Raw genomic sequence first — 12292 nt, 5'->3', positions numbered from 1 at the left:
ATACCCAATGGCTTGAAACCTCTTTTATAGTCGAGTTTATATAATCTATTCTATAAGAGCCCCTTTTATAAAGTTATATGAATTATATACAACCCACTGGCCACCGTGATAATATTATACAGCTAGCTACCTCCCCCCTCATAACGGGATGTCAAAACTACCGTCCTCCCGACGGTACTGCAATATCCCAAAGCGCCTCGACTCCATGTAGAAGCGGAAACAGCCGGTCTGGAACGACTCGAAGGCGGCGATGAAGCGCTCCAGCTCCCGCTGCACGCCCTTCCCGTGCTCGCCGTCGCCGAACGCCTGCGCCTTGTCCCGCAGCGACGTCGCCGCGGCCTCGAAGCGCTCCGCCGACGTGTACATCTGGTCCACGACCTGGTCGACGGCCGCGTCGAGCGAGTCGCCCTTCTCGTGGATAGTGATGGGCACCAGGTTGCTGGCCGTGCCTTCGCGCTACAAACAGCATGGCTCGTTAGAAACCACTAAGTGTAAAAAGGGGGGAAATGATAGATGACTCACCATTTCTTTCTTGAGGGAGAACAAATCGTTGCACCTGAAGTGGTATCCAGCAGTCAGTAGGCTGCTCGGAAACCTGTATGGCAAGAGCAATGTAGATCGTGTCCACTCACAGTATAGGCTGTAGACTCATCTCCAGTCTCATAACCCGCACCTCGTCACACCAGGCCAGCTCGGCGGGCAGATGGGTATCGGCCATGTACTGGGTCAAGTCGGCGAAGATGAAGACGGCGCCCGTGCCGTGGCGGAAGTTCCAGTACTCGTCGATGGTGGGCAGCTGTCCCGCGAGCCGGAAGTCCTGCTCGGGCCCGTTGGACAGGATGAAGTCCTCCAGGTCTTGGGCCAGCAGCGGCTGGTTGATCTGCGTCGGCGCGGCCGCGGCGCAGGCGCGGGCGACGTGGGCGAAGCTCGGGAGGAGTCGGTGAGGGGCGTGCGGCTTGGCGGTGGTGGTGAGGCTTCCTCTGCGCTTGGGGGCTTGGAGGAGCTGTTGCCGTAGATACAGCACCGTCTCGTGCCGGAACTGGTTGGCCGAGTGCATGTCCGAGGCCAGGTCGGCCACGTCGGGGTCGATCTCCTTGTCGATCATGTCGTCGAACGCGAAGAGGAAGAAGCACAGGATGCCCATGGTCGTGAGCCTCTCCCATTCTGCGTCTGGGTATATGCTGTTTGTCGTTAGCATTCATGGCGTTCCTCGTAGTGCTTGCTGGGCTCATCGATACTTACACACATGTAAAGTTGGCCAGATCGACGGCTTTCAGCTTCTTGGCGAACTTTTCGTCGTCGATGTACCTGTCTATATATTCATTGATGACCGGTAGGAGTGCTGCGTAGCGACTGTTGCGGCCTTCGGCCCATCCCGCATAGACGGGTCGTAGATCGGGCAGATGCAGCGTCTTGCCCTTCAAGCCGCTGTATACCTCGGCGATCTCGTCGTTTTGCATTTCCACGACAAGCTTCTGTGTTCTTGCTAGGCAGGTTTAGAGCAATAAAAAATCGAGATGTATGCGTTTTCTTTCAGGGGGTGATGAGTGCACGAGAGCTTTAGCAACGATTGTATAGGCTTAGGATATACTCAGGAGTCAAGAAAGAAAGACAATGGACGGGAAGGAGTACGGGTGTTCATATAGAAATAACCCCAAAGTCCTTCGTCATCAACAGAGCCCCGAGCATGTAGGGGTTGTTCGGTGATGGTGGTTACAAGTGCCAACCGCGGGTTTGGCGGCCTGATTGGCTAGTCCTAGTACCGTCCTATTTGCGTTCTCGAGCCCGTGATGCCTAAGCTGACAGAGCGTGACTGGCTGTGCCTCGCAATAGTTCCTGGGAACTGTCAGCATAGCCTGCTGATTCGCTCCCGAGCTTTGCTCAGTTTGCTCAGTTGGGGTCCAGGACGATTACCTCACCTCCATGGCGAATGCATGTCCCGAATCGGGCATTGGGGTTCGATAACAAACAAACCCCTGGGTCAGGCATATCGCGCTTGGGTTGTTACTGCCAAGAGGAAAACTACCAACAACCGAAACAGAGATTGGCGTCATCCGAGGGCCGTAGAAGGATGTCGCTGCTTTTCCAGGGGTAATCGGCCATCCACGGGTCCTTGCCGCGATCAGTCATACATACTAGACAAGAGGAATCGGGTCGGGATCCGCTTTGATAGCTGCAAGTCTCGTATAGATCTGGGCGCAAACCCCAGGTACGGCGTTCTTGGATACGCTCTGGGGGGCACGGAACGACGCGCATGTAAGCAAGGGCGCGGGACGCACGTGGTAGCTGAGAAGCCACCCGCGTGGTGGCTGGCCGGTGTGGTGGGAATGCCTTCCATTGGTCCGCTGGGCTCCAAGGTGGCGTCAGACTTGTCATGACTTCCTCGCTTCTGCATGCGGTCTTGAGTCATTGGTAGGCCTGAAATGTCGCCGAACATGATTGATTACTTGTTACCGAAACTCCGCCGACCTGTCTGGGGGCCAAGGGTGCTCGGGAGGCCTAGGGGCTTGCCTCGCCGCGCGTATACGAGGAGCTGGGTTGCGCGCTGGCTGGTCCCGGGCGAAATCCCTCGGCCACCGCATGGGTATAGCTGAACAGCGTATCGGACGATTTTATTTTTAATTGCTGCCGTACAACCAGGCTCCCGCAAGCTGGTGGTGGTGTGTGGGACAAGACTGACGGGCCCGTATGTCATGGTTGTACAAGTAGGGCTGAATTTGGCATCAAATGGGGGGCCGCGAAAGCTGGGCAGTGGATCATCAAGATCACAGTCAGACGTAGGGAGGGCCTGGCAGACCAGCATCCAGAGTTATAAGCAGCAGGTTTCGTCGCTGCAACCCCCCTTGCTGGGTCGTGGAGTCGAGGGTTTCATTCAAAACCATGCTGGCTATTTTAAACCAGGTTTTCGGTTCCGGGCTGGAAGCAGGCAGTGGTATTTCGTCGTGGTTGATGCGATCTGGCGAGAATACAGAACGCTGACTCTGTCACGAGCAGGCAGCTGGCCGGGCTTGCCGTATTACACAGCCCCCATGACAAAAGCACATATCGCGTCGCTTCAAAGCAAAAAGCGAGAGCGAGATTTCCTAGACGTCAAAGTCAACCGGGGAGTCGGATGCTCCGATTGTCGACAAGAAGCAACTGTCTCATAGGTTAGATTTGAGAATATACCGCCTTCATTTCGGGTATGTTTGGAAAAGGCGACAAGATGGCTAGCGATTCCCATTGCTCTCTTGCACTTTGCACTTTGCACTACTTCCAGCGACTTTGGGTTGGGGTAACAGGGGAGCTTGCCGAATAGGGCAGGTCGTCAAACGATAAGCATCTTGGGCAGAGACTTGCTGTGCACAACATGCTTCACTGAGTTCGGTTCGGCGCCAATAAACTTCACTATATTGTTCAAGCCGACATACAATTAATTGACTCGCTCAAGGGACTCGTGAGCTGGACCAAATCGCTCTCATCTAAACGGCAAACAAGACGCGACAGGACAGGGGCCGGCCGCGTTGACAAGATGCGGGGTATTCTTGTCGTGACGGCCGTCGCATTTGTGCAATCCGTCATTGCAGGGACAAATCCGCACAAGACGCCTCAATTTCAGACCTTGCCCTCTCTGCGCGAACAGGCCAGGATTGTCGACGGTTGGACGGACGAGCGCAAGGCATTGATCCCGGGCATCCTGCGCAAGTATGGGGTGGATGCGTGGCTGGTAGGTCGAGATGCTCTCAAGACATGGCCCCCGAACTAATCGTATCGCATTGCTACACCTGCAGATCAGCCAGCGCGAGTATGCAGAGGACACGGTGTACTGGGCCCTGAAGGAGGCCACCATGTTCTCGGCCCGCCGGAGGACCACGCAGCTGTTCCTGGCCAACGCCACGGCCGAGGGAGCCCACTCGTACACCTGGATCGAGAACACGGACCTGGTCTGGAAGGAGCTCAAGGCCATCCTGGACGCCCACCAGCCCGCCAAGGTCGCGCTGAACACGGCGTCCGAGCTGGCCTTCGCCGGCGGGCTGCACGCCGGCGAGCGCGACGTCATCGCCGACGCCCTCGGCCCCGACTGGGCGGGCCGGTTCGTGCTCGAGCCCATGGTGGCGGTCGAGGTCGTCGCCACCATGGTCCCCGGCCGGCTGCCGTGGTACCGCAAGATGATGGAGACGGCGTGGGCCATCATCGAGGAGGGGTTTAGTGGTGCCGTCATCGCGCCGGGCGAGACGACGGCCTGGGACGTCGAGTGGTGGATGCGCGACAAGATCCAGGCGCTCAACTACACCACCTGGTTCCAGCCCAGCGTCTACATCCTCGGCAAGACGGACCTCCCCGCCGCCGCCGCCGCGACGACGGCCAGGGGGGCGCGGCGGGCCATGGACGATCCCCGGGCGCCCGACCACCGGATCAGCTACGGCGACATCATCCACACCGACTTCGGCGTCACGGCCATGGGCCTCAACACCGACACGCAGCACCTGGGCTACGTGCTCTACCCGGGCCAGACGGCGGCCGACGTGCCGCGGAGCGTCGTCGAGGGGCTGAAGAAGGCCAATCGCCTGCAGGACATTGTCGTCGCCAACATGGAGGTCGGCCGGACGGGCGACGAGATCCTGAAGAAGTCGCTGGACCAGGCCCACAGCGAGGGCATCGAGGGCAAGATCTACTGCCACGCGACGGGCGAGTGGGGTCACAGCGCCGGCACCGTCATCGGTAAGTGTTTGTTTAGTGTCTGTCCTTCCAGCCCCGGCCATTGACAGCTGACCGTGTGCGCAGGCATGACTAATCTCCAGGACGGCGTCCCCGTCATTGGCGAGCTGCCCCTGCTCAAGAACACGTACTACAGCATCGAGCTGTACGCCGAGCACTTCGTCCCGGAGCGCAACATGACCATCAAGTTCCCGCAGGAGGAGGACGTCTTCTGGAACGACGAGACGAAGACCTGGGAATGGGTGTATGGACAGCAGACTGAGCTGATCCTTGTACATACGACCGAGAAGGATGTGCTACGCGCTCAGGGCGAGCTCTGAGAGATTCTAGTGGTGCGATGCAGGATGCAACGCCCCCCCACTCCAGCCGCTTTATCCACTGACGGGCCGGGCGGGTAGAAGCCCCGAGGCATCTTACGACCACGACAATTGCCTGGATGTCGTGATTTTACTCAAGTCCCCATGTCTTGTAGAAGCTTAAATATACATGTGGAGATACAATGTGTTATAGCTGATATCCTGTGTGGCTTGTGAATTGCTTTATCACATCTCTTGAGCACATGTACCTGCACCACACCACACTGTTGCATTTTGATGGGATGTCATATCTGATGAGAAGATTTTACCACCCTGCAGTGCCATGCAGGTTGGTTAATATTGGGTAAACCCCTCCTCCAGCGCGCCACTTGCGTCGCTTAAAGCGAACCATTGTGCCGGGTGGCCTATCGGATGAGATCGCTTATCAGTTGGGTATGTATGTAGCCTGCATCATGACACGATGCGACGTCGGACTTTGCCATGCTTAACCGACCAAATTCTGCGCCGTAACGAAGGGGAGGGGGTTCCATGTTTAAAAGAAGATTTCTCTCTTACCTCCGTCGGCGTGCCATTGCATGCGATTTGGTCACCATTCTTTTTCGTGTGGAGTACTTAGATCATCATTGCCGGTTCTTTGTTCCGGATCGTGACCTCAGCTTCTTGCTCTAGATTTCTGGCATCCCAGAGACACAGCCATGGCGCCGACGACACTGACCCGGGAGACGGAAAACATCATTGCCACCCTCGACGGGATCGGCGCTGCCGACGTCGCCGGCGACCGCGAGGCGCAGATCGCCGTGGCCACGGCCGCGCGCCGCATGCTGGCGCGGGTCCAGACCCCTTCGAGCGGGTGCTGCGGTTTCAGATCGACGCCGCCGCCGCCGCCATCTGCCAGATCCTGCTGGACCTCGGGCTGTGGAAGGGGTGGGCCGAGGCCGGCGGCGGCACGGCGACGGCGGCGCAGTTGGTCGACTACTGCTCGCCCGTGGCGCCGGATATGAACTTGTTACGTACGTGACCAGATGGGTTGGTTGGCTTCTCTTGGATTGCGGTGGTATTTCTGACATGGAGGCTTAGGTCGTCTGCTGCGTTACTTGGCTGCCGAGTTCGTCGTGGAAGAGGTGGGTGCGAATGTGTATCGGCCTACGGCATTCTCGCTCGAGTTGGGGAAGCCGGCGTCGGCAACGACTCAGGCTCTACTCGTCCAGTAGGTTTACTTTTTGATACTCCCATTGGGTCCTCCTTGCCCCGGCTAACCTGGTGTCCGAATAGCGATCACCACTGGCGAGACTCGTGTCGTAACTTCCCGTCCTTCCTGGCCAAGACCGGTTATCAAGAGCCGCTGGACCCGGCCGTGTCCAATTACGCGGACTGGGTGCCCGAGAAGCTCCCGCTGTTCGAGCGCATGCGCCTCAACCCGGCCTACGCCGCCAGCTTCACGGGCTGGATGGCCGGGCTCGTCGGGTACAAGTCCGACTGGACCGACACGTACGACACGCAAGCCCTGGTCGAGGGGTTCCTGCAACGAAGAAACAGCAGCAGCGACACGCCGTCAGAGGACCAAGCCACGCTCCTCGTCGACATCGGCGGCGCGCACGGCCTCGACGTCTCCAGCCTGCTGGCCAAGCACCCCGACCTCCCCGCGGGCTGCCTCGTGCTGCAGGACCTGGCCAACGTGACGGCCGTCGCCGGGGTGGACCGGGACCAGATCCGGCTGATGCCGCACGACTTCTTCACCGAGCAGCCCGTCCGCGGCAGCCGCGCCTACTTCCTGCACGCCATCCTGCACGACTGGGACGACCGCGACTGCCGGCGGATCCTGCGCCGCGTCGCGGCGGCCATGGAGCCGGGGTACTCCCGGCTCATCGTCTGCGACGTCGCCATGCCCGAGACGGGCGCCTCGTCGTACCAGACCGCCGTCGACTTCGGGCTCATGCTCCAGGTCTCGGCCCGCGAGCGCACCGAGACGCAGTGGCGCCTGCTGCTGCGGAGCGCGGGGTTTCGCGTGGTCGCGATCTCGTTCCCGCCCGTCTCGGGGACGGAGGCTATTATCGAGGCGGAGCTGTTTGGTGGGGATGACGATGAGGAAGGGGTGGAAGAATATGAAGAATATGGCGATGAGGAGGAGGAGTAGATGATAATGTCTTGGGGATTTGATTCAGAACGTGGACAATTATTCAAGCTGTTATGGATCGTAATTGTCATAACCCCTCAGCTGTCTAGTGCGGAGACACATGGCTGATTCGGGGTATAGCTAGGGAGAAAACAGTGAATTATATGGGAGATGACAAAGAGGAGGATCAAAGCCGCTTGCTCGATAATTTAAAACCCCCAGGAACCCCTTTCTGGAAAATGCCGTCAGGGTCGTATCTAGCACTTGTCTCCCGAAGCCTCTGGGAACTCTCTGCACCATACCCAACTATAACGTCGTCGTTCTGGAAACCGTAGTTGGTAAATATATACCGATGCAAGAGGCCTTTCTTCTCGGCCATTTGTCGAAGGTCCGTGACGAGCTTCTCCACAGCCGCCAATATACGGCCGTCGTCGCTGGTCGAGGACCAGATGGGGTTAATCAGGGCCACGAAGAGCGGTCCGTCGAGTGCGGGGATTGCCATAGCATTGCCCCCGGCCTTTGCAGAACTCTCAAGGAGAGATTTCGTGAGTGGATGGAAGCCGAAAGAGAAGATGAAGCCGTCGGCGTCTTTGACCTGATCAAGTGTCTCCTGCCATCTGGCGTAGAAGGCCTCCATAAGAGAAACATCCGGCTTGATTGTAAGGGAAGTCCAGAATTGCCTAATCATATCATATACATTAGTCAAGAAGTAGGGACAAACTTCCGATAGCAGACTCTCACCGTTTTCCACTGGTCGAGAATTTAGCTAGTTCTTCCGAGAAGCCGAGTTGAGTGGAAACTCGCATCGTGTTCATCTGTTCGATCTGGGGTCCTAGTGAGGTGAAACGCTGCAGCGATGGCGCATTCTCGATGCCTCGAGTATGATACATGATGCATGTAGCGGCCTGATGACCAAAGCCATAGCCGGCACTGCACATAACATGAGTGTCGCTGTCCGTTTCGTTGTTAACGAAATCGCAGGCCCGCTCCAGAAGATTGGGGAAAGCCTCTGGCATGTAGTATGTCACGCCTCCCCAGATGCTTCCGGACTTCAGGGTCTTCATCTTGAAGGACGTGACGATTCCGAAGTTGTTCAGACCTCCCTTGAGAGCCCACCAGAGGCCAGGGTTCTCGCTTGAGTTGGCGCGGGCGAGCTCACCGGAGCTAAGGACTATCTTGAACTCGGTGACACTATCGCACGCAAAACCCAACTTGGAAGAATGGATAGATAATCCACCTGCTCGGAAGTCAGCCCAAGTAACCAAGGTGGTTCTTAGTAGGAAGGGGGAACTCCACCTCCCAAGATGAAACCACCGACTCCAATACGCGCATCGCGTGCTCCAGCCACGGTCAAGTCATGTTTCTCGAGTTCGGTATAGACAGATTCCCATGTCTCGCCCACTGCGATCTCTACATTGGATTTGTCTTCGTCCACAAAGATGCCTTTCAGACCTCTCAAATCGACGGTGATGCCATCCTGAATGTTGGCACTGCTAGCAAACGGGGTATGGCCCGTGCCGCGAACGGCGATTCGACAGTCGCCAGTGAGGAGATGGGGTCGTAGAGCATGAACAAGAGAAGTGACCTGCTCTGGGCTGCTAGGCTGGACAATGTAAGCCGGGGTAAGCTCGTTTGCAAACGCGCTGAAGTAGGAGCTGTTGGCTTGTTTGAACTCTTCACTGCCCCTCGACAAAGTGCAGTCGGCGAGAACAGAATGCAATGCCTCACGCAGAGGGGTATTGACTGTGTCTGCCATCTTTGAGCGTTGGCGAGGGGTGTCGCAAGGTTGACTGAATCCCTTGGGCTAAAGAGAAATAGTGGGAGAAGAAGGCGAAGAAAGAGGTCCAAATTAATCACCCAGTCGCCTGCCTGGTATGGGTTAGTTGGAGTGGGACAGGGAAAGATGCCGGTGAGATGATGTTCGCACCGGTGTTGGTTGGCGCGTTTGCCTGTTGGTTGTTGGTCGCACAAATCCAGCGTCGTAAATGAAAATGCATGTGGAAGTACGGTCATATTAATAAGCCACGGAAGAACCCTGTTGATACCACCCTCCATTTCACTGCTGCAAGACCTTCCGATCAATCACCAACCACCGGAACCCTATCCTGTAAGGGGGTACTCTCGGAAATGTTACTCCAGGGCTGTAAGTATGAGGACCGAGTGAGAGTGCCTAACCACTTCTTCATCAAATGACTTGAAAAATCGCCACGGGGTAACCCAGCTGTCATCCTCTTCCCTCTTCTTGTCTGGAGATTTGTCAGATTCACGATATATCCATATCTGAATCCAAAGGATCCCTTGGAGTATCCTTACTGGATCCCTATTGTTGGTCAGTGTCTTCTGGTGCCTTGGGACTTGTCACAACAACTCCCACTCATTACACCAGGCCACCTGAGATCGTTTTTCGGAAACTCAAATCAACTCATTTCGGATTCCAGGTATCCTACTCAATCTCTTGTTACTATGCCCATGTGCTGATGAATTCCTTTTAGTGCGTATTTATGAACAAGTCTTCCCATACGAGATGGTATGAGCTGATGCTCTTCATCCAAAGTAAAGTATCCCTTGATCAGTTCGCGAGCAGTGAGAATTTTCTTTTCAACAAGGTGCTGCACCGTATGGAGTCGAGGTTGCCCTATGTCCTTGCTCAGGAAAAGGCCAATTTTGACACCACAGCTGAAGGACGCTGCGTTCCTCAGTAATAACTCGGTGATTTCAAGGTATTCTTTGTGGTTGGCTCCCACTTTTTGTAAATATAGGCTTGCCAAGAAATGCTCCCAGACAGTAGGCTTAGTTTCTTGAAGTTCTGGGTCTAGGATCTTCTCGTTTGGAGAAGCACCTTGTGAGATCAAAAGTTCAACTGTAGTAATACAAGGGGCAGCAAATGGAGTGTTAGGGGTCAAGGCGTAATCTAGTAAGGGGTTTCGCCGATAGTTCAGCTGCTGGGGCTCACTTCTTCGCTGTCTTCGCAAGAGAGTGACAAAGGACGTAGGTGAGTTGGTTTGTTTCTTTGCTAGCGAGTCCCGGCTGTCCAATACCGGTTTGGGAACACCTGGGATCTTGCCTTGAGAGTCCGTAACCGCATCCAATGAGAGGCCCATCTTGAACTTGTGCTCAAGAAAACTGGTGTGGCCACTTTGTGCTGCCAATCCTGCAAAGCAAAAGGGCATATCATGCTCAGGTAATAGAACCTTGGCAACGCAAAGTTCTTCAGCTATGCCGAGTATGTCATCCAGCGTGGTCGTTGCGTCGCTCAAGCTAGCAGCGTGCCGGGTATGGAAGAAAAGCTGGCAAACAAGATGGTCGAAAAATGCGAGGTTCATGGCTGAAAGCTTGGCAAACTTGATCTGGGAAACAGCCGCCCTAGTACAGGCGATAGAAAGATCAGCATTGCTGCCAATGTTGGCATGGAAGAAGTCCTTTGCTTTCTGGGAAGACACCAAAAAGTATCGGACTGTTCGATGGAGAAAATCAACGTGGGTTCCAAAATATTCCAATGCTACAGCATGTACAGTCGGGTCTTCAGGGACTTTGTCAAAGATAGTTGTAACTTCAAGTATGCCCCTGAATCTTCCATTCACCTGTCTTCGTATCTTTTCGCATATGGTTGACAGATCGTGTGCACCTATGGGCGTGGACGAGGAGTTAAGCTCGGGTGCCGAGCCTTGAATAATCTCATCCAAGAAATGATAAAAAACCAAGAGATGCGGCTGATCTACGTCCGTCGCGACCCTCAGGATCGCAGCAGCCCGGAGTCGATACGCTGGAGGGATTGACTTGAGCATTTGGTGGAAGAAGTCCTCCAGATCTTTGGGGGAGGTTAAGAGTTGCTGCTGTAGACTTTGCACCGATTCGTGGAAAGTGAATCCATCCAGGAGGATCTGAACGACAAGTCGAACCCAGAGAAAGACCCCTCGTGCTCGATCAACCACTGCCGATATCAATATTTCGTAGTTCTGATCACTGTCTCTCAGCTTCGAGAACTGCTCGTGGCTGTTGAAGGTGGCGCTGACATAGGAGTGGATATCATTCCGCGTCATATCCTCTAGCTTGAGGCTTTTGGACGGATCGTGTCCATATATGTCGGCAAACTCTGTCCAAGGTCGACTAGCAACGCACAGCTTTATTTTGTCCGTTATTTCCAGCCGGTGCAGGGCGTTCGTTAGGTCTCTTAGAGCTTTTTGGTCCTGATCTTGAAATTCGTCGAGCCCGTCGACGAAAAAAGCAGAACTTGACCTTCTCTTGCTGCCGGACGGCAATCTCATACATCTGGAAGAGCGTTTCCACGTCCCAATCTTCGTCGTAAGATAACGGCACTGCTAGTTTGGGATCGCTGGTGATGCTGGGTATCACGCCCGGATCGTGGCGTAGAATCTCAAACAACAAGGTCCGGAGCAGCCCTTCGAGGGACTTTTGCAGCCGGGACCCTGAATTCCAGAAGTAGAAGCTCGGGATGACCAGTTGATGGCTCTCAGCCCAGTATTCGAGGTGCTCATGCACGACTCTTTGCGCGCAGACAAATTTCATGAAAGTGGATTTGCCCGATCCCGGCTTGCCATATATCTAGAAGACACCATCGCCACTGCGCAACCACTCAATCAAGTCCGTACCCGATTTTGGTCGAGTCGCCGGGTGACCGGAGTCGAGAAGCCATTGGAATGTACGCTCATGGGCCTCCTCGATTGTGCGCTCTCGTGTGGATATGTTCTTGAAATGAAGTTTCTTTAAGAGCGGTTGGCTTGAGCCTATCTCCATCTACGATTAGGGTCGTACAGAGTACCTCTCGGGTTGATGTGGCGGTAGTTGTCCGCGGCAGCCTTATCCCAAGCAATCGGTAGAATCAGCGCATGACGACGATGAGAGTATGGTATGCATAGCAATGAACGCATATACTGGATGGATAATGGACCCTCGGTTGGCTTTTGTCCATGTTTGCCCAAGAATATAAAGGAACGTTATTCTTAACAGGCACTGAAGGGTTGCATAATGTGAAGCTGCTGGGATAGCAATGTATGCTAGCTATGAAGAAGCAGAGAAGGTTCGGTGTTTGAGGTAATTAACATAAACCAGCCCAGGACGTCCTGATGTCCCCTGGGCAGCTGGGGGTTGACTGTCTTCCCAGCAACCCCTTGACGTTGAACAATACAATAAAAACAACAATTGA

General features: G+C 55.1%; 5 protein-coding genes across 5 annotated transcripts; 2 read left to right on the top strand and 3 right to left on the bottom strand.

Moving 5' to 3' along the window:
• Positions 1-138: 138 nt before the first annotated feature.
• Positions 139-1460, bottom strand: PG998_011979 (terpene synthase; the record flags this gene model as incomplete). The annotated part of the gene is made up of 4 exons (XM_066878795.1): positions 139-456; positions 523-556; positions 633-1181; positions 1243-1460. The coding sequence occupies 4 exons, from the start codon at positions 1458-1460 to the stop codon at positions 139-141; spliced, it is 1119 nt and encodes a 372-aa protein (XP_066725179.1).
• A 2051-nt stretch (positions 1461-3511) lies between these two features.
• On the top strand, positions 3512-5018 carry PG998_011978 (uncharacterized protein; the record flags this gene model as incomplete). Its single annotated transcript, XM_066878794.1, has 3 exons — positions 3512-3706; positions 3771-4701; positions 4765-5018. The coding sequence occupies 3 exons, from the start codon at positions 3512-3514 to the stop codon at positions 5016-5018; spliced, it is 1380 nt and encodes a 459-aa protein (XP_066725178.1).
• Positions 5019-5710: 692 nt separating this feature from the next.
• On the top strand, positions 5711-7149 carry PG998_011977 (uncharacterized protein; the record flags this gene model as incomplete). Its single annotated transcript, XM_066878793.1, has 4 exons — positions 5711-5845; positions 5911-6025; positions 6093-6222; positions 6288-7149. 4 exons carry the CDS (start codon positions 5711-5713, stop codon positions 7147-7149), a joined length of 1242 nt encoding a protein of 413 aa, XP_066725177.1.
• Positions 7150-7315: 166 nt separating this feature from the next.
• PG998_011976 (FAD-binding domain-containing protein) lies at positions 7316-8884 on the bottom strand (the record flags this gene model as incomplete). Its single annotated transcript, XM_066878792.1, has 3 exons — positions 7316-7808; positions 7870-8365; positions 8425-8884. The coding sequence occupies 3 exons, from the start codon at positions 8882-8884 to the stop codon at positions 7316-7318; spliced, it is 1449 nt and encodes a 482-aa protein (XP_066725176.1).
• Positions 8885-9575: 691 nt separating this feature from the next.
• On the bottom strand, positions 9576-12058 carry PG998_011975 (uncharacterized protein; the record flags this gene model as incomplete). Its single annotated transcript, XM_066878791.1, has 4 exons — positions 9576-11221; positions 11346-11555; positions 11739-11883; positions 12038-12058. The coding sequence occupies 4 exons, from the start codon at positions 12056-12058 to the stop codon at positions 9576-9578; spliced, it is 2022 nt and encodes a 673-aa protein (XP_066725175.1).
• Positions 12059-12292: the final 234 nt, after the last annotated feature.

This window comes from Apiospora kogelbergensis (assembly GCF_038363985.1).
Source record: "Apiospora kogelbergensis strain CBS 113332 chromosome Unknown utg000008l_segment0_segment0, whole genome shotgun sequence".
Classification (NCBI taxonomy): Eukaryota; Fungi; Ascomycota; class Sordariomycetes; order Amphisphaeriales; family Apiosporaceae; genus Apiospora; species Apiospora kogelbergensis.
The sequence above is the reverse complement of the archived record's forward strand: the minus strand, read 5'-3'. Positions and strand labels throughout refer to the sequence as shown.